At 35.4% G+C, this 25,677-nt stretch overlaps 2 protein-coding genes across 2 annotated transcripts in view; one reads left to right on the forward strand and one right to left on the reverse strand.

The window, feature by feature from the left end:
* LOC115438498 (non-lysosomal glucosylceramidase-like) overlaps positions 1 to 15,509 on the reverse strand; it is a 45,275-nt gene extending 29,766 nt beyond the window's left edge. The window contains exons 1-4 of the mRNA XM_030162148.1: positions 15,338 to 15,509; positions 14,800 to 14,942; positions 13,031 to 13,146; positions 12,725 to 12,916 (exon numbers count right to left, since the gene is read on the reverse strand). Of these exons, the coding sequence (XP_030018008.1) occupies positions 12,725 to 12,916; positions 13,031 to 13,146; positions 14,800 to 14,902 (411 nt within the window). The 5' untranslated portion in view covers positions 14,903 to 14,942; positions 15,338 to 15,509. The remainder of the gene's footprint in view (positions 1 to 12,724; positions 12,917 to 13,030; positions 13,147 to 14,799; positions 14,943 to 15,337) is intronic.
* Positions 1 to 25,677, forward strand: part of LOC115438497 (non-lysosomal glucosylceramidase-like) — a 203,364-nt gene that overhangs the window by 97,881 nt on the left and 79,806 nt on the right. The gene's annotated exons all lie outside the window — the stretch shown is intronic.

Consider the following 25,677-nt stretch of genomic DNA (forward strand, 5'->3'; position numbering starts at 1 on the left):
ACGTGATGAATTGTTTCCAGTGTTTGTCGCTATGGAAACCGAGGAAAGTGGGCGGGGCCTGTGACGTCGGACCGTCTGCACGAGCTGTGGGTGATTGACATTTGAAGAGCAGAGCTGTGTCAGTCTGCAACAGAGATTTAAGGACATTGATCTGAAAAAGTGAGCTGAAAGTGTCGAGAATGGGGCAAAAACACGGATCACGTGTCAACAAAGTATCAGAAGGTGGATTAAAAAAAACTGTTTGCACCCAACGTGGGGCTATATATATATATATATGTATATGTACATATATATATGTATATATATATAATTTTTTTTTTTTTTTTTTAAATATACTTCTTTGTTTAATTTTTTGTTGATCTATCTTTATGATCTTTAAAAGAAATGTGAATAAATAAGGGTGCAAAAATGTAGTGGGTTTTTACCCAGTGAAGGGCCTTCAAAATACATGTTCACTGGAAATAACGTTATGATGGAGGAGGAATTATTGTTTGATTATTTGATTTCTTTCTTGGGAAATATGTCTATTAATGTGTTAAAGTATACCCTCAGTACATTCTAAACTGAAGTACTATGGTTTGGACACAATACCAGATGACAACAAACCTGGGAGTTTGTGATGCAATAAGGTCTCTATTCACAAACAATTCCATGAACATAAGTGTGTTCACAATCATTATACTTAGTCAGGAGGGTGTACTGTACAACATAAAAGTATCAGTGTAGATAAACTACTGTATAACACTGGAAATACTGTCATGACTGTTCCATACAACCTTAAGTGGGGTGTATGTCTCTGTGGCGCAATTCGGTTAGTACATCCGGCTGATAACTGAAAGGTTGGTGGTTCGAGCCCACCCAGGGACGACTGGTTTATTTATACTAAGATTAAACCCAAGAGGAATTATTGTGTGTCATAGTTACTCCATTCAAGTATAATTAAAGTAACAGAAAAGGCACAAATTTCAAAATGTACACACACAAATATACATATTAAACACAGTTAGAACAATGATTTGTTCAATATATACCTGATAAATAGTCTCATAATGGGAATTAAAAGAAATGTAGATAAATCAGTGCAAAAATATTTATTGGGTTTTTACCCAGTGAAGGACCTACTATCAATAACTGTGTTTTCATATTATTTAGATTACAGTTTAAAATAGTATGATATTATGTTGTATCCACAAAAAAAAGGATTGTATGAAACCAAATCTGCCAGCATCGTCTCTACTCTTTTAACTATATTTTGACAGTTGAACAAATGTTATCAAATCAAATCAAATTTGATTCTACTAAACGTTCCACTAAACACAGTTAGAACAGCAATTTGTACAATATGTACAATATGTACAAGGTAAATATTATCATTATGATAATTAAAAGAAATGTAGATACGTAAGTGCAAAAACGTTTAATGGGCTTTGACCCAGTGAAGAGCGTACTATTAATAATTGTGTTTTCATATTATTCAAATTACAAATAGTATGATATTATGTAGTGTCCACAAAAACTTCTGCGCTCGTGCTCCTATTACAAACTTTCCTTTTTAATCTTTAAAATTGAGCTTACTCATAATATTTCAAGAATTCAATATTCTGAAAATAAAAAAAGCTATGAAAACCACAGTTCTATGTAGCACTTATGATCTTTGCCTAAACTGATGCATTATTTCTACCTGTGTATTTTGTCCCGTGGTTATGTTCTGTTCTTTTCATGTTGTTATATTAATATTGTACTGTTTTTGTTTTTTTTTTTAATATATATTTCCATTGTATTCTGTAGAACAAAAAATAAATAAATAAAACAAGAAAATGGCTGGGCAAAGAACCCCCAACAAAGAAGGAATGGATTGGAATTATTAAAGAAATATACAATACGGAAAGACTAACTTTCTCCTCGAAACACAATTTGGACAAATTTACTAATTATTGGCTAAAATGGACATCTATCACAGAGGATGTGACGCCCCAAAAGTACAGCACCTTGTTTTTCTCATGAGATATATGTCAACATCTGTGTGTTTTATTATCAACATGTGTAAATATGCATTTCAGGAAAATGTACACAAATGTTTATGAAAAATGATGGATGTAACTATGTCAGCAGGTTTACGGGACAATGCAATATGAGAATATATCTGAATCATCTGACTCGGACTGAAACAGGACAATACCCAAACTATCTCAACCTTCTTATTAGGATGGGATAACATTATGACTCATTGACCCACATCTTTATCATTGTACTTTAATTTTTGATGCTACCCTGTCTGTGCTTGTCGATGTCTCTTGTTTTGTATGCAGGCCCGGACTGGCTAATCGGGAGGACCGGGACAATTCCCGGTGGGCCGGTATAATATTTGGGCCGCGAGGGCCGGAGTTCACTTTAAATATGTATTTAATATTTTATTTATTTATTTTTTGGGGCCGGTGTTCAGTCATAACACTGAGTTGACCACGTAATCTGCAGCTGCTGTTCCTGGGCCCCACCCCCTCTACTAGTAAACTGTTTGTTTTCTTCCTGTTTTTTTTTTTTTTTTTTGCGGACACACCGTGACCTGGCGTAACATCTCCTTGCATACGGTTAGTAGCTCTATACTGTAGCTGTGGAGCTTTTACGATCTGTGCTCTGTAGGCTATGTCGATGGTCAGCTGTGTTTGCTGTTTGAAACATGGAGAATAGAAAGAGCAAGGGTGGTGTGGAGAAGGCAAGAATTAAAAAGAGGAAAGCTCTGGAAGCAAACGCAGCCAAATGTGACAAAATCTGCAACTTTTTCACAAAAACGACTTCCCGGTTGGAAACAACTACCGTATTTTCCGCACTATAAGGCGCACTTAAACGCCTTTAATTTTCTCAAAAATTGACGGTGCGCCTTTTAACCCGGTGCGCCTTATGTGTGCACTGAGTTCCAAAATCTGTAAAAATGTTGTTGTGCGATTTTAGTAAGCGCTCCGCTTGATTGACTGTCGGACCATTTCCCGCCGACATAGGGACATAATACCTACACCACGTACGCTGGCAGTGATAAACCAATTAGAGAACATGAGAGTGGCTGAGAGAGGTGTATGGAAAGAGACCGGATGTTTTTTTCCACACATCACCGTCTCTGTTGATCTGCGACTCCATGCGCGCCTATATCACTCCTACTGTGAAAAACCAAGTGAAGCAAATGAATTCGGAGCTTGCCATCATTCCGGGAGGATTAACAAAAGAACTCCAGCCACTGGACACTGGTGTAAACAGGGCGTTCAAAGTGAAGTTGCGAGCGTCATGGGAGCGATGGATGAGAGACGGCGAACACACCTTTACTAAGACTGGGAGGCAGCGCCGGGCGAGTTACGCCACCATATGTGAATGGACTGTGGATGCCTGGGCTAAGGTATCTGCTTTGACTGTTGTCCGAGCTTTCGCGAAAGCCGGCATCATTGCTGAACAGCCACCCGGCAACGAGACTGACTCCGACAATGACGAGAGGGAACCCGGCATGTTTGATGGCGAAATTGCCCAGCTGTTCAATTCAGATACAGAAGATGAGAACTTTGATGGATTTGTGACAAAAGATTGATCAAAAAATAATGTGAGTGTATTTTTAAATACTTAGTAGAATAAAGTTCAACCAAACTCATTGTTTTGCTTCCATTACCTTATTTTAGCATGCGCCCAATAATACGGTGCGCCTTATGTATGGCTTCAGTACAGAAATAGACCCCGTAATTGAGACTGCGCCTTACAATCCGGTGCGCCTTATGGTGCGCAAAATACGGTAATAAGGACGATGAACCGGGTAAACCACCTTTCAAGTTAGTTAATTATCGAGTCAGTGAATTGTGTGGCATTGTGACGTGGAACATAACGTTATGTCATTTAAATAATAGTATGATGCGACGCCACGAAAGTGGGAAACTTTGTCTTGTAGCTTCTCAGATTCAGAAACCAGATCCAGCACCTGCCATGAGCCCACAAGTCCAGAGTGGGCAGGTAGGACTGCTCAGAGAGGAAGAGGATTAGAAGAAATAGGCTCCAATGAAGAGTATGGTGTAGGCCTGTTCAGTATGAAAGGTATCTGAGATGCTCCAGGATTCAGCACTACATGAATGAAACTGACACCAAGGCTTTGAAAATAGAAGATCTGTGCTGACAATTCTGAGCATTTTTAAACTGTGCTTTAGTGTCAGAAGCAGAGCCAGGAGCCAGTAGTGATGAGGGGATTGTTCCTGTCAGGATGGAAGGAAAAGGTGAGCTGTTGGAACAGACTGTGTGGACAAGCATTAGTTCCAGTAAAACCACTTTCTAGACCCAAACCATAGTCCTGACCTATTTTAATTTTTATTATTAAAAGTGAGACAGTAAATACACAAAGCCCACAACTGAAAGGCAATAGCATAAAGTAATATTAAATAAGCCTGCATATTTAGCCAGTGTAAAGATCTGAACTGGTTCAGTAAGTCCAAATGTCTGTAGATATTATTTTTTATTGTGATCCAGGTGCAGGCGAGTCTGGAGAAACTGGAGGAAGAGTGAAAGGGAGAGCAGAGTCTACTGATGACAGAGGAGCAGCTCAGCAGCACAACCCTGAACCACTAGGCACAAATGACACAGATGAACAGGAGTCTGTTGTTAGCTTTGACTGCTTTGCTCACCCTCAGTCACAGGATACACATATTTTTTTCTTATCATCCTCGTCAAACCCCTAATATCACTGAACCAAAAGTTTTCAATAGCATCGATGGAACAAACCGCAAGTAAGTTGTGATGGAAATCTTTTGTTGCAGAGGATACAAAAATAATAGTTATTAGAAAGTGCAGCAAGCTTAATTTATTTATTTATTTTTTTTTTTTTAAATATTTTTATACTTTAATTTCATTTCAAACATTTTAAAGGTTTGAAAAATGTTAACACTTATAAGAAAAAAAATATAGATTTTGTTATTGTTGTGTTGTGAGGAATAATAATGTTGGAGATGTGGATGTGCACTCACTGTTAAAATAAATCCACATTGTGAGGCAACCTTTACTTGCGCTGAATTGGAAATATTTTAGAAAATACACTGAATTAGAAGGCTTTGCAGAACAGTGTGTAGACCTAACATGTAAGGTTAGAATTGCATGATTTTAATAATAATCGGTCGTGATCTAAAGTGGGCCGGTCTGAGGTATGAAACTCCAGGGCTGAAAATGAGTCTCAGTCCGGCCCTGGCTGCAACCGATTAATCGCTTCAAACTGATCCAAAAAAAAATCATTCAACCACAATTCTCCTGAATCAGAGCTTTGTTTCCTTCATTTCTCTGCTGTTAAACATTGGTTCCACTGTTGTGTTTCACACGGACGCTTATTGTGACGCACAAAGAAGCTTCAATTCAGGAAAACTGCAATAGAATATGTTTCCATTCAATTAATTCGAGTTGATTAATCGAATCGTGAATTTTTGCATTCTCTTCAAGCACCTAATCGATTAATCGGTTGCAGCTCTAATTTAACCCTTTCATGCACACTGGTCACTACAGCGGACAGCTATTCTACAGCTGTTCTCTTGTATACATGGATTTTGTTGTTCTTTTCGTTGTTGTTGTTTTGTTTTTTTACACATATCTTTATTAAAGTTTTAATACACTACATATCTTTTCTGGCATGAATTGGTAACATTATGTAGATCTCTCCTGAGCATAATCACAAGCCACACCATAGTTTTCACACAATTTATCAGTAAATACATGTTTCTGTGCATCTAAAATTAAACATATGGTGTCCAGCTGAATGGACATTTTTGCAACTTCATGAAAAATGGGTTCATAAGAAGTTTTTTTCATTATTATTTTTTTATGCATTTTTAAATTTTTTTAAAAATTATTTTTATTTAATTAATTTATTTATTTTTCAGAACAAAATTTTCAATTGCATTGTTTTTTCATGCCTAAAGAGGAATAAAAACACTGAGGAAAATATTTTGATTAAGGTTCTCATAATTCATGCATGAAAGGGTTAAAGTGATTTGACAGGTAAGTGTAATAAAACTACATAAGGTGCATCAATATGGTGAAGTAATTCAGGTAAAATACAGTTTTTCATCTTTTCATGGTCATCAAATATGACCCATTTGGACGTTCAGAGGCTCCATAGTTACCGTGGAAACACCGTCATCTTCTACAACATTGATTCACCAGTAAAACCCATGGAGTTGGATCAATAACAGTGGATGGACACTCTGGGTTTATGGTCAGTTAATGATAGATTTAACTGAAATAGTCACTTTTTCTGCAGTTTCTGACATAATGACCTTAACTTTAATATGAGCTTTAATGAACATCTACATGATCAATAAATTAAATATAGGAAAATACCAGATTTTCACTGAAAAAATGCTAAATACAGAAGATAATATTATAATAAATGATGATAAATCCCTAGAGAGAAAAATTACTTTGGGAACTGCCACAAAAGGAGCACTGGGTCTTTACGGGTTAAACTAGGATGAGTCCAGTGGAGCTGACAACGACACAAGTATCTGTGCATTTCAGAGCATAAAAAATTCAGATACTTAATTTCAGTGCTAAAAACTATTCAGATACTTAATTTTGGTGCAAAAAAATATTCAGATACTTAATTTCAGTGAAAAAAAAAAAAAAAAATCAAACACTTAATTTGAGTGAAAAGAAAAATTCAGATACTTCATTTCAGAGCATAAAAAATTCAGACACTTAATTTCAGTGAAAAAAATATTCAGATACTTAATTTCATTGCAAAAAAATATTCAGATACTTAATTTCAGTGCAAAAAATATTCAGATACTTAATTTCAGTGAAAAAAAAAATTCAGATACTTAATTTCAGTGCAAAAAAATATTCAAATACTTAATTTCAGTGCAAAAACAAAATTCAGATACTTAATTTCAGTGAAAAAAAAAAAAATTCAGACACTTAATTTGAGTGAAAAAAAAAAATTCAGATACTTAATTTCAGAGCATAAAAAATTCAGATACTTAATTTCAGTGAAAAAAAATATTCATATAATTAATTTCAGTGAAAAAGAAAAATTCAGGTGCTTAATTTCAGTGCAACAAAATATTCAAATACTTAATTTCAGTGCAAAAAATATTCAGATGCTTAATTTCGTGCAAAAAATATTCAGATACTTAATTTCGGTGCAAAAAAATATTCAGATATTTAATTTTGGTGAAAAAACAAAATTCAGATACTTAATTTTGGTGCAAAAAATATTCAGATACTTAATTTCAGTGAAAAAAAATATTCAGATACTTAATTTCAGTGAAAAAAAAAATTCAGATACTTAATTTCAGTGAAAAAAAAAAAATTCAGGCACTTAATTTGAGTGAAAAGAAAAATTCAGATACTTAATTTCAGAGCATAAAAAATTAAATTACTTAATTTCAGTGAAAAAAATATTCAGATACTTAATTTGAGTGAAAAAAAAAAATTCAGATACTTAATTTCATTGCAAAAAAATATTCAGATACTTAATTTCAGTGCAAAAAATATTCAGATACTTAATTTCAGTGAAAAAAAAAATTCAGATACTTAATTTCAGTGCAAAAAAATATTCAAATACTTAATTTCAGTGCAAAAAAAAAATTCAGATACTTAATTTCAGTGAAAAAAAAAAAATTCAGACACTTAATTTGAGTGAAAAAAAAATTCAGATACTTAATTTCAGTGCAACAAAATATTCAAATACTTAATTTCAGTGCAAAAAATATTCAGATGCTTAATTTCGTGCAAAAAACATTCAGATACATAATTTCAATGCAAAAAAATATTCAGATACTTAATTTTGGTGCAAAAAAATATTCAGATACTTAATTTCAGTGAAAAAAATATTCAGATACTTAATTTCAGTGAAAAAAAAAAATTCAGACACTTAATTTGAGTGAAAAGCAAAATTCAGATACTTAATTTAGGAGCATAAAAAATTCAGATACTTAATTTCAGTGAAAAAAAAAAAATTCAGGCACTTATTTTGAGTGAAAAGAAAAATTCAGATACTTAATTTCAGAGCATAAAAAATTCAGATACTTAATTTTAGTGAAAAAAATATTCAGATACTTAATTTGAGTGAAAAAAAAAATTCAGACACTTAATTTGAGTGAAAAGCAAAATTCAGATACTTAATTTAGGAGCATAAAAAATTCAGATACTTAATTTCAGTGAAAAAAAAAAAATTCAGGCACTTATTTTGAGTGAAAAGAAAAATTCAGATACTTAATTTCAGAGCATAAAAAATTCAGATACTTAATTTTAGTGAAAAAAATATTCAGATACTTAATTTGAGTGAAAAAAAAAAATTCATATAATTAATTTCAGTGAAAAAGAAAAATTCAGGTGCTTAATTTCAGTGCAACAAAATATTCAATACTTAATTTCAGTGCAAAAAATATTCAGATGCTTAATTTCGTGCAAAAAATATTCAGATACTTAATTTCGGTGCAAAAAAATATTCAGATATTTAATTTTGGTGAAAAAACAAAATTCAGATACTTAATTTTGGTGCAAAAAATATTCAGATACTTAATTTCAGTGAAAAAAAATATTCAGATACTTAATTTCAGTGAAAAAGAAAAATTCAGGTGCTTAATTTCAGTGCAACAAAATATTCAAATACTTAATTTCAGTGCAAAAAATATTCAGATGCTTAATTTCGTGCAAAAAATATTCAGATACTTAATTTCGGTGCAAAAAAATATTCAGATATTTAATTTTGGTGAAAAAACAAAATTCAGATACTTAATTTTGGTGCAAAAAATATTCAGATACTTAATTTCAGTGAAAAAAAATATTCAGATACTTAATTTCAGTGAAAAAAAAAATTCAGATACTTAATTTCAGTGAAAAAAAAAAAATTCAGGCACTTAATTTGAGTGAAAAGAAAAATTCAGATACTTAATTTCAGAGCATAAAAAATTAAATTACTTAATTTCAGTGAAAAAAATATTCAGATACTTAATTTGAGTGAAAAAAAAAAATTCAGATACTTAATTTCATTGCAAAAAAATATTCAGATACTTAATTTCAGTGCAAAAAATATTCAGATACTTAATTTCAGTGAAAAAAAAAATTCAGATACTTAATTTCAGTGCAAAAAAATATTCAAATACTTAATTTCAGTGCAAAAAAAAAATTCAGATACTTAATTTCAGTGAAAAAAAAAAAATTCAGACACTTAATTTGAGTGAAAAAAAAATTCAGATACTTAATTTCAGTGCAACAAAATATTCAAATACTTAATTTCAGTGCAAAAAATATTCAGATGCTTAATTTCGTGCAAAAAACATTCAGATACATAATTTCAATGCAAAAAAATATTCAGATACTTAATTTTGGTGCAAAAAAATATTCAGATACTTAATTTCAGTGAAAAAAATATTCAGATACTTAATTTCAGTGAAAAAAAAAAATTCAGGCACTTATTTTGAGTGAAAAGAAAAATTCAGATACTTAATTTCAGAGCATAAAAAATTCAGATACTTAATTTCAGTGAAAAAAATATTCAGATACTTAATTTGAGTGAAAAAAAAAATTCAGACACTTAATTTCAGAGCATAAAAAATTCAGATACTTAATTTTAGTTAAAAAAATATTCAGATACTTAATTTCAGTGAAAAAAAAAATTCAGACACTTAATTTCAGTGAAAAAAAAAATTCAGACACTTAATTTCAGTGAAAAAAAAAAATCAGATACTTAATTTCAATTTAATATGTTTGTCGCTATGGAAACCGAGGAAAGTGGGCGGGGCCTGTGACCTCGTCCCGTCTGCACGAGCTGTGGGTGATTGACATTTGAAGAGCAGAGCTGTGTCAGTCTGCAACAGAGATTTAAGGACATTGATCTGAAAAAGTGAGCTGAAAGTGTCGAGAATGGGGCAAAAACACGGATCACGTGTCAACAAAGTATCAGAAGGTGGATTAAAAAAAACTGTTGGCACCCAACGTGGGGCTCGAACCAGCAACCTTGAGATTATGAGTCTGATTCTCTACCGACTGAGCTAGCCGGGCTGACGTCACATGGAACGGAACACTGCTATTTAAAGGAAAACCACAATTGGTTCTGCGCAGCACCGGAAGTAATTTCATGAGGGTTCTGTACGGCCATATATGGGCATGAGTGTCTCTGTGGCGCAGTTCGGCTGTTAACTGAAAGGTTGGTGGTTCGAACTCACCCAGGGACGACTGCTTTGTTTATAGTAATGTTTTGTTAAAGCTATACCTACCGATGTGGCATTTCTCACAGCACTTAGTGAAATTTTGAACATGAACAATCCACCTCCCTCCAAATGTTTGCGCCCAATGTGGGGCTCGAACCAGCAACCTTAAGATTATGAGTCTGATTCTCTACCGACTGAGCTAACCGGGCTGACGTCACATGGAACGGAACACTACTATTTAAAGGAAAACCTCAATGTGTATTTGTGTATATATATATATATATATATATATTTTTTTTTTTTTTTTTTTAAATATACTTCTTTGTTTTGTTTTTTGTTGATTTATTTTTTTTTATATATTTTTTTCATTATTATTTTTTCTTTTTCATTTATTATTTTTTTAAATTAATTAATTAATTTATTTTATTATTATTATTTGTGTGCGTGTGTGTATATGTGTGCAAATGTATATGTTTGTCTGTATGCATGTTTTTTTTTGTTTCTCTCTTTTCTTTCCCCTCACACCTCCCTCCTTCAGGTCATCAAAGTGATTGTATGAAGGTGTGCAACTCACTAGTGAAAAAAGCCCTGATGAAGACCAGAGGTTGCAACACGTTGACTGTATTTTTAAAAAATGCCATGAATTAATAAAGACATTTTATTTTTACACAAATCCTACAGTGTGCCTAGCATGCGAATGCAGATTTTTTTTTTTTTTTTGACTCTAAACAACCAGACACACCACAAGTTTCCAGAGAGCACCTGTGGATAATCACCAAGAAGAAGACCCAGCAGCACTTCCACTTTGTTGGATTAGGGTTGGAACACACTTTGGTACCATACCGTTGTGACAATTATTTGAACAGTATTGTACTGCAGAAAGTAGTGTGTTACTATAAAAATGGAAAAGAGGAAAAGGCAATTAACAATAGAAGAGACAGACCATCAGAACACTTAAAAATGTGGGTCTGTCCTACAGAGAAATGTATGTTGTCTTTTTTCCATTCAATCACAAATGCGATGATTTGTTTATTTATAATCGCGAGATGATATGAGAAGTCATTCCATAAACATGGCAACAAACATAAATATGGTGTTGATTTACAGATATACTCATTATTATTATATACTACCCCTCCATCCTGTACTAAATTAAAAAATGATTGGGTGTCCTGGTGTGTCCACATGTTTCTTTTAAAACTCTTCTTCTTCGCTTGTTATAACATCCGTCAACATCCGGCTTTTTTTAGTCACGTGACTCTAGTTGTGGAAAAAGGTCTTTCCATTGCAGTTTTGTGCAATGTAGCATTTGCGCTACGCCTGAAAAACCACATCTTGCCTTCGCAAAAACTTTGGCAAAGTTGTCGTTTTTCCATCAGGCAAATACTTATGCGCAGGTTATATTCACACAATTTGAGGGTCAATGGAAAAGCGACTATTTTCAAGTGTCCGGTTATGGTCGGACAATGAAAAATCAGTTATAAAATCTAATTTTGGTTGCAGCAGATGTTGCACATTCAAAGCACTACATCATTTCAGTCGGTTCAGATTCATGTTTACTTGGAAGTGTTTCTCTGGAGCTGCTGTCAGTACCGTCTATGTCTGATTATTTTAAACCGGACCTGTGAGTGATCCCAGATCTGAATGATTACTGGACTACACCCATAAACAGCAGCAGTGAAAGTCAAGTATCTGAAGAAAAAAGGGTGGTCTAATAATTTTTTCCGCAACTGTACAGGGTGGGGAAGCAAAATTGACAATATTTTGAGGCAGGGATTGAAAGACAGTGTATGACCAATTAGTTTATTGAAAGTCATGAGAATTTATTTGCCCCAAGAAAATGTACATAATAGAAAATGTTTTTATTCTGTGTCCTCCTTCTTTCTCAATAACTGCCTTCACACGCTTCCTGAAACTTGCGCAAGTGTTCCTCAAATATTGGGGTGACAACTTCTCCCATTCTTCTTTAATAGTATCTTCCAGACTTTCTCGTAATAGTTTTGCTCATAGTCATTCTCTTCTTTCCATTATAAACAGTCTTTATGGACACTCCAACTATTTTTGAAATCTCCTTTGGTGTGACGAGTGCATTCAGCAAATCACACACTCTTTGACGTTTGCTTTCCTGATTACTCATATGGGCAAAAGTTTCTGAAAAGGTATGGATAATAGTGTTAGGTATGATTATGACATCAATATATGTTTGGTTTCAAAACAGTTGACGTAGTGCCTGCTGAGAAAAAACAACTAAATGTTCATTGTAAATTTTGCTTCCCCACCCTGTACATGTGTCACCATAATTTACAACTAAACCACCACAAATTAAGGGGAAAAAAAGGGTAACTATTCTCTGAGACTCAAATGAAGTTGCAAGTTGAAGAGAAAAACAAACAAACCCCCCCCCCCAAAAAAAAACATAAAAATTGGAATATGGTTCATTTATAAACTAATTAGATGCATAACCCTTACTGAGACACAAACATCCCAAAGCTCACTGGGCTTCATGAGTACAGAGTCGGACTGAACTGAACATGTGTGTATGCAGCCTGCACATGTAGACCAACCTCATGGATCATAGTCGCTGCCAGCCCATACACGACTCCGATCCAGACCTCATCAGACTGGACACTGGAGCGGTCCGGTACTCCTTCAGGACGCATCCCATTGACCGCTCCCATGTGACCTCCGGCAAAACTCATCACATTCAGTTCATACACGGACTTCAGCGCACTGCGGATCTTCTCCTGTGGAAAAGCCTTAGAGGACACAGAGCATGCTCAGACCACACTGCACAGGTTTGTCCTTCTGTAAATTCAACCCACTTAGTTTATAACTTTGGTTGCTGGTTAAAAACAGTAGTTGTGTCTGACCTTGAATTCTCCGTCTCCTAAGCCGGAGGCCCTCAGGAACCAATGTCCAGCACACTGGTCAGACATAACGCTGTTCGACAGGTCCCTCCCACTGCTGTCATAGTTGTAATACTTGCCTAAACACAACGGGGAAAGTACAAAAACAAAGGCATTTCAAGGCTGAAGCTACTGTGTGGAAGTCATCAGGTGAATATATAAACTACAGGCAGTAACCAAGATGTGTCCCAGTGTATTTATGTCCTTATAGTTTAGAAACATCAACATTTCCTTCAAGTTTCATGGGAGATTTTTCTTCCTCAGTGAGATGTAGAAAGTAGATTGTTAGTTGTGGTAGAAAATTACTGTTTACAGTCAGAGCATGAAAAATATTTTAAAAATTTAGTGGCAGAACATTTAATCATAATAATGGATAAAAAAACAAAATCAGTGTTGAGAGAAATTAAGAAAAAACAACCAAAAATTTGGAAGAAAAGCTCAATTTAATTCATTTTAAAGAAAACCAATGAAATGCCATAATCTTTATCACAATATAAAACTGTATTATGACATTAGTTGTTATCGTTTTGTATCCCAGACCCGTTAGTAAAGAAACAACTGAATTCAAGGTGTCTCAATACTTTTGTCCATATTGTGTTGTTTCTGTTTCAAGATGAAGTGATTTTTGAAGAAATACAGATCAAGCTCTGAATTCTATTTACCAACTTTCTTTTACAGGTGCGGGAAACTGTCAAACCTCAGTCCTATCCTCAGTACCATGAATCTGTAAGTCTTTCTGTGGTTACTCACCTGAATCTCTTGCATTATGGTGAACAATTTCGAAGTGCCATCCACCAGAAACAGTCCATATGTTTACAAATGAGCCGGGAGGTCACTCGGGCATCTTTGGAATTTTGTCGCGACGAGTATTGTGGAAAACGAAGGCTCGCGCAGCCGCCTTACAGCGGCAGCTGGAACAGACATGATCGGAAACGGCAGGAGCTCTCTTCCTTCTGTGCATATTCCTCCAGCCGTTTCCACGTGTTTGTTTCATCCATATAATACCATATGGTCGCACTGCCACTGCCAGGTGGCTGCGCCAACCTCCGTTTCCCACAATGCACATCGCGACAAAATTCCAAAGTTGCCTGAGTGACGTCCTGGGTCGGTTTGTAAACACATGGTTTGTTTCTGGTGGATGGCACCTCGAAGCTGTTCAACGTAATGCAAGAGATTCAGGTGAGTAATGACAGACAGACTGACAGATTCATGACACTGAGGATATGACTGAGGTTTGACAGATCTGATGAAAAATTGGTCATGAAAGTCTCCCGCACCTTTAACATTTGCAGCTGTTACCTGATGATTTTGCACATTTATAACAATCCTAACATGCAAAAAAAAATGCTGCAGCAAATGAATTAACCCTTAACAGTTCAAAACTGTTTTCCCCATGTAGCAGAACATGGTAAATTATGTGTCAGCCATTTTTCATTTCGCTATGTCCCTAACCCTAACATGCTTCACAAGAGGAAAAGATCATCTTCGTGATGGCATGTGAAGGCAACATTAGTCCCCATTTTCCACATAAATGAGTCTGTATAAGTTTTTAAACTTTTTTTTTTTTAAATCTTTGTTTTATTGACCTAAAACAGCATCTACATGTGGACAAGACACAAGAGAAGACAAGAGAGAAAAAAAAAATCTTTGTTTTGGTCGTGATGCTCTGAGCATATGTGGGAATAGTCAAATAGAGTGTGTGTGGACATCCACAGTGAACACAAACTTCTTACCGTTCCACAACAGTTTGTCGAATGCAGTGCTGCCTTTGTCCAGTGTGCTTCTGTAGAGCTGGTACATCTCCTTATTGTCCAACAGGATGGCCATCTTACACATCACACACAGCGACGCCAGCCACAGCCCACCACAATAAGCACTGCAGAAATATAAAAAGGAATAAAAAAAAGAGTGACAATGATGATCATTTGGATTACATAGACCTAGAAGTAAAAATCAGATCACATTCATGAGAACAGGACCAAAAGAAGAAAAAACAAAACAAAAAAACAAACCCAGTGCCTCTGGCCACAGCAGTCACCTGCACTCAAGCATAAAACCACATCCCAGGACGAAATGTACAAATAAAGAAGCCAGTGTCAACACAAGAAAACATTTGCTAAGGCCTATTTAGCTTTAATACAGCACATTATGAACCCTACTGGTACAAAAAAACTTCCATCTATCTATAAATCTATCCAGAAACCGCAGCTAGGTGGTTTGGAATTTTCACCCATTAACAAAGAAGCTTTAAAATGTGTAATAAAACTCCACATTACAGAGTTTCACAATATTATTCTGTTAGCGTCTGCCTGTAAATGTCTTCAGCTCCTCTTTTCGACCTTGGTTGTTTTACACTGTGTTCTGTTTCAGCTTTAACAGACATAACCACATGGTCAATAAGACTTTTTCATGGTCTTTTCGCCGTTACTACAGCCTCTAACACTGCAGATAAGCGCCACAGTGATAAACACGTCTCACTTTTTCCATTTCCTTTTTTCTTTTCCTTTTTGAAAGCCACTCAACCTGAAGGTAGAAAATCTCACACAGATACTTGTGTCGTTGTCAGCTCCACTGGACTCATCCTAGTTTAACCCGTAAAGACCCAGTGCTCCTTTTGTGGCAGTTCCCAAAATAATTTTTCTCTCTAGGGATTTATCATCATTTATTATAATATTATCTTCTATATTTAGCATTTTTTTCAGTGAAAATCTGGTATTTTCCTATATTTAATTTATTGATCATGTAGATGTTCATTAAAGCTCATATTAAAGTTAAGGTCATTATGTCAGAAACTGCAGAAAAAGTGACTATTTCAGTTAAATCTATCATTAACTGACCATAAACCCAGAGTGTCCATCCACTGTTATTGATCCAACTCCATGGGTTTTACTGGTGAATCAATGTTGTAGAAGATGACGGTGTTTCCACGGTAACTATGGAGCCTCTGAACGTCCAAATGGGTCATATTTGATGACCATGAAAAGATGAAAAACTGTATTTTACCTGAATTACTTCACCATATTGATGCACCTTATGTAGTTTTATTACACTTACCTGTCAAATCACTTTAACCCTTTCATGCATGAATTATGAGAACCTTAATCAAAATATTTTCCTCAGTGTTTTTATTCCTCTTTAGGCATGAAAAAACAATGCAATTGAAAATTTTGTTCTGAAAAATAAATAAATTAATTAAATAAAAATAATTTTTTTAAAAAATTTAAAAATGCATAAAAAAATAATAATGAAAAAAACTTCTTATGAACCCATTTTTCATGAAGTTGCAAAAATGTCCATTCAGCTGGACACCATATGTTTAATTTTAGATGCACAGAAACATGTATTTACTGATAAATTGTGTGAAAACTATGGTGTGGCTTGTGATTATGCTCAGGAGAGATCTACATAATGTTACCAATTCATGCCAGAAAAGATATGTAGTGTATTAAAACTTTAATAAAGATATGTGTAAAAAAACAAAACAACAACAACGAAAAGAACAACAAAATCCATGTATACAAGAGAACAGCTGTAGAATAGCTGTCCGCTGTAGTGACCAGTGTGCATGAAAGGGTTAAATTAGAGCTGCAACCGATTAATCGATTAGGTGCTTGAAGAGAATGCAAAAATTCACGATTCGATTAATCAACTCGAATTAATTGAATGGAAACATATTCTATTGCAGTTTTCCTGAATTGAAGCTTCTTTGTGCGTCACAATAAGCGTCCGTGTGAAACACAACAGTGGAACCAATGTTTAACAGCAGAGAAATGAAGGAAACAAAGCTTTGATTCAGGAGAATTGTGGTTGAATGATTTTTTTTGGATCAGTTTGAAGCGATTAATCGGTTGCAGCCAGGGCCGGACTGAGACTCATTTTCAGCCCTGGAGTTTCATACCTCAGACCGGCCCACTTTAGATCACGACCGATTATTATTAAAATCATGCAATTCTAACCTTACATGTTAGGTCTACACACTGTTCTGCAAAGCCTTCTAATTCAGTGTATTTTCTAAAATATTTCCAATTCAGCGCAAGTAAAGGTTGCCTCACAATGTGGATTTATTTTAACAGTGAGTGCACATCCACATCTCCAACATTATTATTCCTCACAACACAACAATAACAAAATCTATATTTTTTTTCTTATAAGTGTTAACATTTTTCAAACCTTTAAAATGTTTGAAATGAAATTAAAGTATAAAAATATTAAAAAAAAAAAAAATAAATAAATAAATTAAGCTTGCTGCACTTTCTAATAACTATTATTTTGGTGTCCTCTGCAACAAAAGATTTCCATCACAACTTACTTGCGGTTTGTTCCATCGATGCTATTGAAAACTTTTGGTTCAGTGATATTAGGGGTTTGACGAGGATGATAAGAAAAAAATATGTGTATCCTGTGACTGAGGGTGAGCAAAGCAGTCAAAGCTAACAACAGACTCCTGTTCATCTGTGTCATTTGTGCCTAGTGGTTCAGGGTTGTGCTGCTGAGCTGCTCCTCTGTCATCAGTAGACTCTGCTCTCCCTTTCACTCTTCCTCCAGTTTCTCCAGACTCGCCTGCACCTGGATCACAATAAAAAATAATATCTACAGACATTTGGACTTACTGAACCAGTTCAGATCTTTACACTGGCTAAATATGCAGGCTTATTTAATATGACTTTATACTATTGCCTTTCAGTTGTGGGCTTTGTGTATTTACTGTCTCACTTTTAATAATAAAAATTAAAATAGGTCAGGACTATGGTTTGGGTCTAGAAAGTGGTTTTACTGGAACTAATGCTTGTCCACACAGTCTGTTCCAACAGCTCACCTTTTCCTTCCATCCTGACAGGAACAATCCCCTCATCACTACTGGCTCCTGGCTCTGCTTCTGACACTAAAGCACAGTTTAAAAATGCTCAGAATTGTCAGCACAGATCTTCTATTTTCAAAGCCTTGGTGTCAGTTTCATTCATGTAGTGCTGAATCCTGGAGCATCTCAGATACCTTTCATACTGAACAGGCCTACACCATACTCTTCATTGGAGCCTATTTCTTCTAATCCTCTTCCCTCTCTGAGCAGTCCTACCTGCCCACTCTGGACTTGTGGGCTCATGGCAGGTGCTGGATCTGGTTTCTGAATCTGAGAAGCTACAAGACAAAGTTTCCCATTTTCGTGGCGTCGCATCATACTATTATTTAAATGACATAACGTTATGTTCCACGTCACAATGCCACACAATTCACTGACTCGATAATTAACTAACTTGAAAGGTGGTTTACCCGGTTCATCGTCCTTATTACCGTATTTTGCGCACCATAAGGCGCACCGGATTGTAAGGCGCAGTCTCAATTACGGGGTCTATTTCTGTACTGAAGCCATACATAAGGCGCACCGTATTATTGGGCGCATGCTAAAATAAGGTAATGGAAGCAAAACAATGAGTTTGGTTGAACTTTATTCTACTAAGTATTTAAAAATACACTCACATTATTTTTTGATCAATCTTTTGTCACAAATCCATCAAAGTTCTCATCTTCTGTATCTGAATTGAACAGCTGGGCAATTTCGCCATCAAACATGCCGGGTTCCCTCTCGTCATTGTCGGAGTCAGTCTCGTTGCCGGGTGGCTGTTCAGCAATGATGCCGGCTTTCGCGAAAGCTCGGACAACAGTCAAAGCAGATACCTTAGCCCAGGCATCCACAGTCCATTCACATATGGTGGCGTAACTCGCCCGGCGCTGCCTCCCAGTCTTAGTAAAGGTGTGTTCGCCGTCTCTCATCCATCGCTCCCATGACGCTCGCAACTTCACTTTGAACGCCCTGTTTACACCAGTGTCCAGTGGCTGGAGTTCTTTTGTTAATCCTCCCGGAATGATGGCAAGCTCCGAATTCATTTGCTTCACTTGGTTTTTCACAGTAGGAGTGATATAGGCGCGCATGGAGTCGCAGATCAACAGAGACGGTGATGTGTGGAAAAAAACATCCGGTCTCTTTCCATACACCTCTCTCAGCCACTCTCATGTTCTCTAATTGGTTTATCACTGCCAGCGTACGTGGTGTAGGTATTATGTCCCTATGTCGGCGGGAAATGGTCCGACAGTCAATCAAGCGGAGCGCTTACTAAAATCGCACAACAACATTTTTACAGATTTTGGAACTCAGTGCACACATAAGGCGCACCGGGTTAAAAGGCGCACCGTCAATTTTTGAGAAAATTAAAGGCGTTTAAGTGCGCCTTATAGTGCGGAAAATACGGTAGTTGTTTCCAACCGGGAAGTCGTTTTTGTGAAAAAGTTGCAGATTTTGTCACATTTGGCTGCGTTTGCTTCCAGAGCTTTCCTCTTTTTAATTCTTGCCTTCTCCACACCACCCTTGCTCTTTCTATTCTCCATGTTTCAAACAGCAAACACAGCTGACCATCGACATAGCCTACAGAGCACAGATCGTAAAAGCTCCACAGCTACAGTATAGAGCTACTAACCGTATGCAAGGAGATGTTACGCCAGGTCACGGTGTGTCCGCAAAAAAAAAAAAAAAAACAGGAAGAAAACAAACAGTTTACTAGTAGAGGGGGTGGGGCCCAGGAACAGCAGCTGCAGATTACGTGGTCAACTCAGTGTTATGACTGAACACCGGCCCCAAAAAATAAATAAATAAAATATTAAATACATATTTAAAGTGAACTCCGGCCCTCGCGGCCCAAATATTATACCGGCCCACCGGGAATTGTCCCGGTCCTCCCGATTAGCCAGTCCGGGCCTGCATACAAAACAAGAGACATCGACAAGCACAGACAGGGTAGCATCAAAAATTAAAGTACAATGATAAAGATGTGGGTCAATGAGTCATAATGTTATCCCATCCTAATAAGAAGGTTGAGATAGTTTGGGTATTGTCCTGTTTCAGTCCGAGTCAGATGATTCAGATATATTCTCATATTGCATTGTCCCGTAAACCTGCTGACATAGTTACATCCATCATTTTTCATAAACATTTGTGTACATTTTCCTGAAATGCATATTTACACATGTTGATAATAAAACACACAGATGTTGACATATATCTCATGAGAAAAACAAGGTGCTGTACTTTTGGGGCGTCACATCCTCTGTGATAGATGTCCATTTTAGCCAATAATTAGTAAATTTGTCCTAATTGTGTTTCGAGGAGAAAGTTAGTTTTTCCGTATTGTATATTTCTTTAATAATTCCAATCCATTCCTTCTTTGTTGGGGGTTCTTTGCCCAGCCATTTTCTTGTTTTATTTATTTATTTTTTGTTCTACAGAATACAATGGAAATATATATTAAAAAAAAAAACAAAAACAGTACAATATTAATATAACAACATGAAAAGAACAGAACATAACCACGGGACAAAATACACAGGTAGAAATAATGCATCAGTTTAGGCAAAGATCATAAGTGCTACATAGAACTGTGGTTTTCATAGCTTTTTTTATTTTCAGAATATTGAATTCTTGAAATATTATGAGTAAGCTCAATTTTAAAGATTAAAAAGGAAAGTTTGTAATAGGAGCACGAGCGCAGAAGTGATGCTGACAGCAGCTGTGCTCTGTCCTCAGATCCACGCACGCGCATCTGTTTGAAAATGGCGCCATCTACCGGTGACGTGTACGTTTACAGGAAAAGACTGTTATTTCAATTTTAAAATATTTTTTCTTATGTACCTCTTATTTTTCTTTGTTGTCCCTGTAGTCATGAGTGTAGTTACTTGCATTTGATTTTGATTATTTTTTATTCATCATTGCGTGCCTTTTACGCATTGTTTTTTTTTTTTTTTTTGTGGACTTGGGTTTCCAGGTACCAGACATTAGACTTCTGTAGTGCCAAAAACTGAAACTTTAGGAAAATGCCCTGTAGTTAGTACTTAGCAATGATGACGAACGTGTGTATGTTTCCTGAAAAGTGCAATTTTTTTTTTTTTAATTTAAGCTTTTAGCGATGTCAAGTTTTGTCCCAGTACAGTTGTGTAAAAAAAAAAAAACCTGCTTCCTTACAATGCTTTCTGTTATCTTAAAAATGCATGTTAATGTTTAATTTGTCTGTTTTATTTTCTTCATTGTCTGCCTGGAGTAGGTTAATGAACATGGGTTTAGCTAAACTGAGGTCAAGTCATGTTTGATATCACTTGAAACATAAACCTAGACCAGAATAACTGAAAATGTTTGTTTACAGTTCTGTTTGGACAAGACTAATGAGTTTTCTTCTTTAGGAATGAGGCAGATGGCTGAAGTCGATGGTAAGTATTCTGGGCCCATGTTGTTGTTGTTGTTTAAGTTTTTAAGTATTTTCTCTACCACCAAGATCAAATCGTACAAAGTACCTGGCTTATCCAACTTGTTTGCATGACCTCTGTCTGTCTTGTCTCTTAGGGATCTTAAACGATGAAAAAAATGATCAAAAACTTAACCCAAAGTATTGATGTCACTTTTATACACCGGTTAACGTCTGTATGACGTAGCCCGGCTAGCTCAGTCGGTAGAGCATGAGACTCTTAATCTCAGTCTCTTAGTCTCACGTTGGGCGCATGATTTTTCACTCATTAGGAAGCGCCTCAACTTCTTTCTGGTTGAGTTCCATGTGCTCCCCTAGCGGACAACAATGGAATTACAAAGGGAAACAGAACAAGAGAGTTTAAAGCATAACACACTTAAAAGAAGTCACATACACTCAAAGTGTAGAACACACTTAAAAGGTTTCATACAATCCTGTTTTTGTGGTCACTACATAATATCATACTATTTGTAATTTGAATAATATGAAAACACAATTATTAATAGTACGCTCTTCACTGGGTCAAAACCCATTAAACGTTTTTGCACTTACGTATCTACATTTCTTTTAATTATCATAATGATAATATTTACCTTGTACATATTGTACATATTGTACAAATTGCTGTTCTAACTGTGTTTAGTGGAACGTGTAGTAGAATCAAATTTGATTTGATAACATTTGTTCAACTGTCAAAATACAGTTAAAAGAGTAGAGACGATGCTGGCAGATTTGGTTTCATACAATCCTTTTTTTTGTGGATACAACATAATATCATACTATTTTAAACTGTAATCTAAATAATATGAAAACACAGTTATTGATAGTAGGTCCTTCACTGGGTAAAAACCCAATAAATATTTTTGCACTGATTTATCTACATTTCTTTTAATTCCCATTATGAGACTATTTATCAGGTATATATTGAACAAATCATTGTTCTAACTGTGTTTAATATGTATATTTGTGTGTGTACATTTTGAAATTTGTGCCTTTTCTGTTACTTTAATTATACTTGAATGGAGTAACTATGACACACAATAATTCCTCTTGGGTTTAATCTTAGTATAAATAAACCAGTCGTCCCTGGGTGGGCTCGAACCACCAACCTTTCAGTTATCAGCCGGATGTACTAACCGAATTGCGCCACAGAGACATACACCCCACTTAAGGTTGTATGGAACAGTCATGACAGTATTTCCAGTGTTATACAGTAGTTTATCTACACTGATACTTTTATGTTGTACAGTACACCCTCCTGACTAAGTATAATGATTGTGAACACACTTATGTTCATGGAATTGTTTGTGAATAGAGACCTTATTGCATCACAAACTCCCAGGTTTGTTGTCATCTGGTATTGTGTCCAAACCATAGTACTTCAGTTTAGAATGTACTGAGGGTATACTTTAACACATTAATAGACATATTTCCCAAGAAAGAAATCAAATAATCAAACAATAATTCCTCCTCCATCATAACGTTATTTCCAGTGAACATGTATTTTGAAGGCCCTTCACTGGGTAAAAACCCACTACATTTTTGCACCCTTATTTATTCACATTTCTTTTAAATGATCATAAAGATAATATTTATCTGGTACACATTGTACAAACTGCTGCTCTAACTGTATTTAGTAGAGTGTTTGATATGTATATTTTTCTGTGTATGTTTAGACATATACACTACAGGTCAAAAGTTCTAGAACATGGCCCAGGGAAGCCTCTTTTCTTATTCTGAAGTCTCAGCAGTGGCTTTCTGCTGCAACTCGACCCATCAAACCTGCAACTGGAAGTCTTCTGTTCACAGCTGAAACTCAGACTTGCTTCCTACGACCACTATCTTCACTGTGTTTGAAGCTGTTGTCCTGTCAGTCTCCTCTCACTCCAGTTGTTGAATGTCATAAACTTGTCTTCTGGTTCTGTTGTGTCTTTGGCTCTGCCACACCTCTTCTGTCAGCATTTCCTCCAGTTTCTGAGTGCCTTTGGATGGTGAAGGAAACTGGACTTACTGACACCTGGACTTTCTTGGACATTTCTCTGTAGGACAGACCCACATTTTTAAGTGTTCTGATGGTCTGTCTCTTCTATTGTTAATTGCCTTTTCCTCTTTTCCATTTTTATAGTAACACACTACTTTCTGCAGTACAATACTGTTCAAATAATTGTCACAACGGTATGGTACCAAAGTGTGTTCCAACCCTAATCCAACAAAGTGGAAGTGCTGCTGGGTCTTCTTCTTGGTGATTATCCACAGGTGCTCTCTGGAAACTTGTGGTGTGTCTGGTTGTTTAGAGTCAAAAAAAAAAAAAAAAAAAAAAATCTGCATTCGCATGCTAGGCACACTGTAGGATTTGTGTAAAAATAAAATGTCTTTATTAATTCATGGCATTTTTAAAAATACAGTCAACGTGTTGCAACCTCTGGTCTTCATCAGGGCTTTTTTCACTAGTGAGTTGCACACCTTCATACAATCACTTTGATGACCTGAAGGAGGGAGGTGTGAGGGGAAAGAAAAGAGAGAAACAAAAAAAAACATGCATACAGACAAACATATACATTTGCACACATATACACACACGCACACAAATAATAATAATAAAATAAATAAATTAATTAATTAAAAAAATAAAAAATGAAAAAGAAAAAATAATAATGAAAAAAAAATATAAAAAAAAATAAATCAACAAAAAATTAAACAAAGAAGTATATTAAAAAAAAAAAAAAAAAAAAAATATATATATATATATATATATATATATATATATATATATATATACACACAAATACACATTGAGGTTTTCCTTTATATAGCAGTGTTCCGTTCCATGTGACGTCAGCCCGGTTAGCTCAGTCGGTAGAGAATCAGACTCATAATCTCAAGGTTGCTGGTTCGAGCCCCACGTAGGCCATGAACATTTGGAGGGAGGTGGGTTGTTCATGTTCAAACTTTTACTAAGTGCTGTGAGAAATGCCACATCGGTAGGTATAGCTTTAACAAAACATTACTATAAACAAAGCAGTCGTCCCTGGGTGAGTTCGAACCACCAACCTTTCAGTTAACAGCCGAACTGCGCCACAGAGACACACATGCCCATATATGGCCGTACAGAACCCTCATGAAATCACTTCCGGTGCTGCGCAGAACCAATTGAGGTTTTCCTTTAAATAGCAGTGTTCCGTTCCATGTGACGTCAGCCCGGCTAGCTCAGTCGGTAGAGAATCAGACTCATAATCACAAGGTTGCTGGTTCGAGCCCCACCTTGGGTGCAAATAGTTTTTTTTAATCCACCTTCTGATACTTTGTTGACACGTGATCCGTGTTTTTGCCCCATTCTCGACACTTTCAGCTCACTTTTTCAGATCAATGTCCTTAAATCTCTGTTGCAGACTGACACAGCTCTGCTCTTCAAATGTCAATCACCCACAGCTCGTGCAGACGGTACGAGGTCACAGGCCCCGCCCACTTTCCTCGGTTTCCATAGCGACAAACACTGGAAACAATTCATCACGTCTCCCACTGGTCTGTGTGCTGCAGCTAATCATCTAGTTCACTGAAAAACTCCGTTTTCTCTCTTTTCATACAATAAAACTCAACTTTACTCTCAGCTTTAACCCTTTCATGCATGAATTACGACAATATTAGTCCACATTTTTTTCTTCAGTCATTTTAATCCTCTTTAGGTGTCAAAAAAACAATGCAAGTGAAACTGTTTTAGCAATCTATTTTTCATGGAGTTACAAAAATGTCCACTCAGCTGGACACCATGTGTTTAATTTTTCAAGCAAACAAATATTTATTTAAGCCCATCATTAGAAAGTGTATGGAAGGAAATCTGTTTCATCAGATTTTGAATTAGAAATGCTATTGAATTTCCAGCACTGAATTTTTTTTCCACCAAAATTAAGTATCTGAATATTTTTTTGCACCAAAATTAAGTATCTGAATATTTTTTTGCACTGAAATTAAGTATCTGAATATTGTTTTAACTAAAATTAAGTATCTGAAAATTTTTTTAACTGAAATTAAGTATCTGAATTTTTTATCCTCTGAAATTAAGTATCTGAATATATTTTTTTTCACTGAAATTAAGTATCTGAATATTTTTTGCACCAAAATTAAGTATCTGAATATTTTTTTAACTGAAATTAAGTATCTGAATATTTTTTTTGCACCAAAATCAAGTATCTGAATATTTTTTTGCACTGAAATTAAGTATCTGAATATTTTGTTGCAATGAAATTAAGTATCTGAATTTTTTTTTTCACTCAAATTAAGTATCTGAATTTTTTTTTTCACTGAAATTAAGTATCTGAATATTTTTTT

The sequence above is a fragment of the Sphaeramia orbicularis genome, chromosome 18 (assembly GCF_902148855.1).
Source record: "Sphaeramia orbicularis chromosome 18, fSphaOr1.1, whole genome shotgun sequence".
In the NCBI taxonomy this organism is placed as follows: domain Eukaryota; kingdom Metazoa; phylum Chordata; class Actinopteri; order Kurtiformes; family Apogonidae; genus Sphaeramia; species Sphaeramia orbicularis.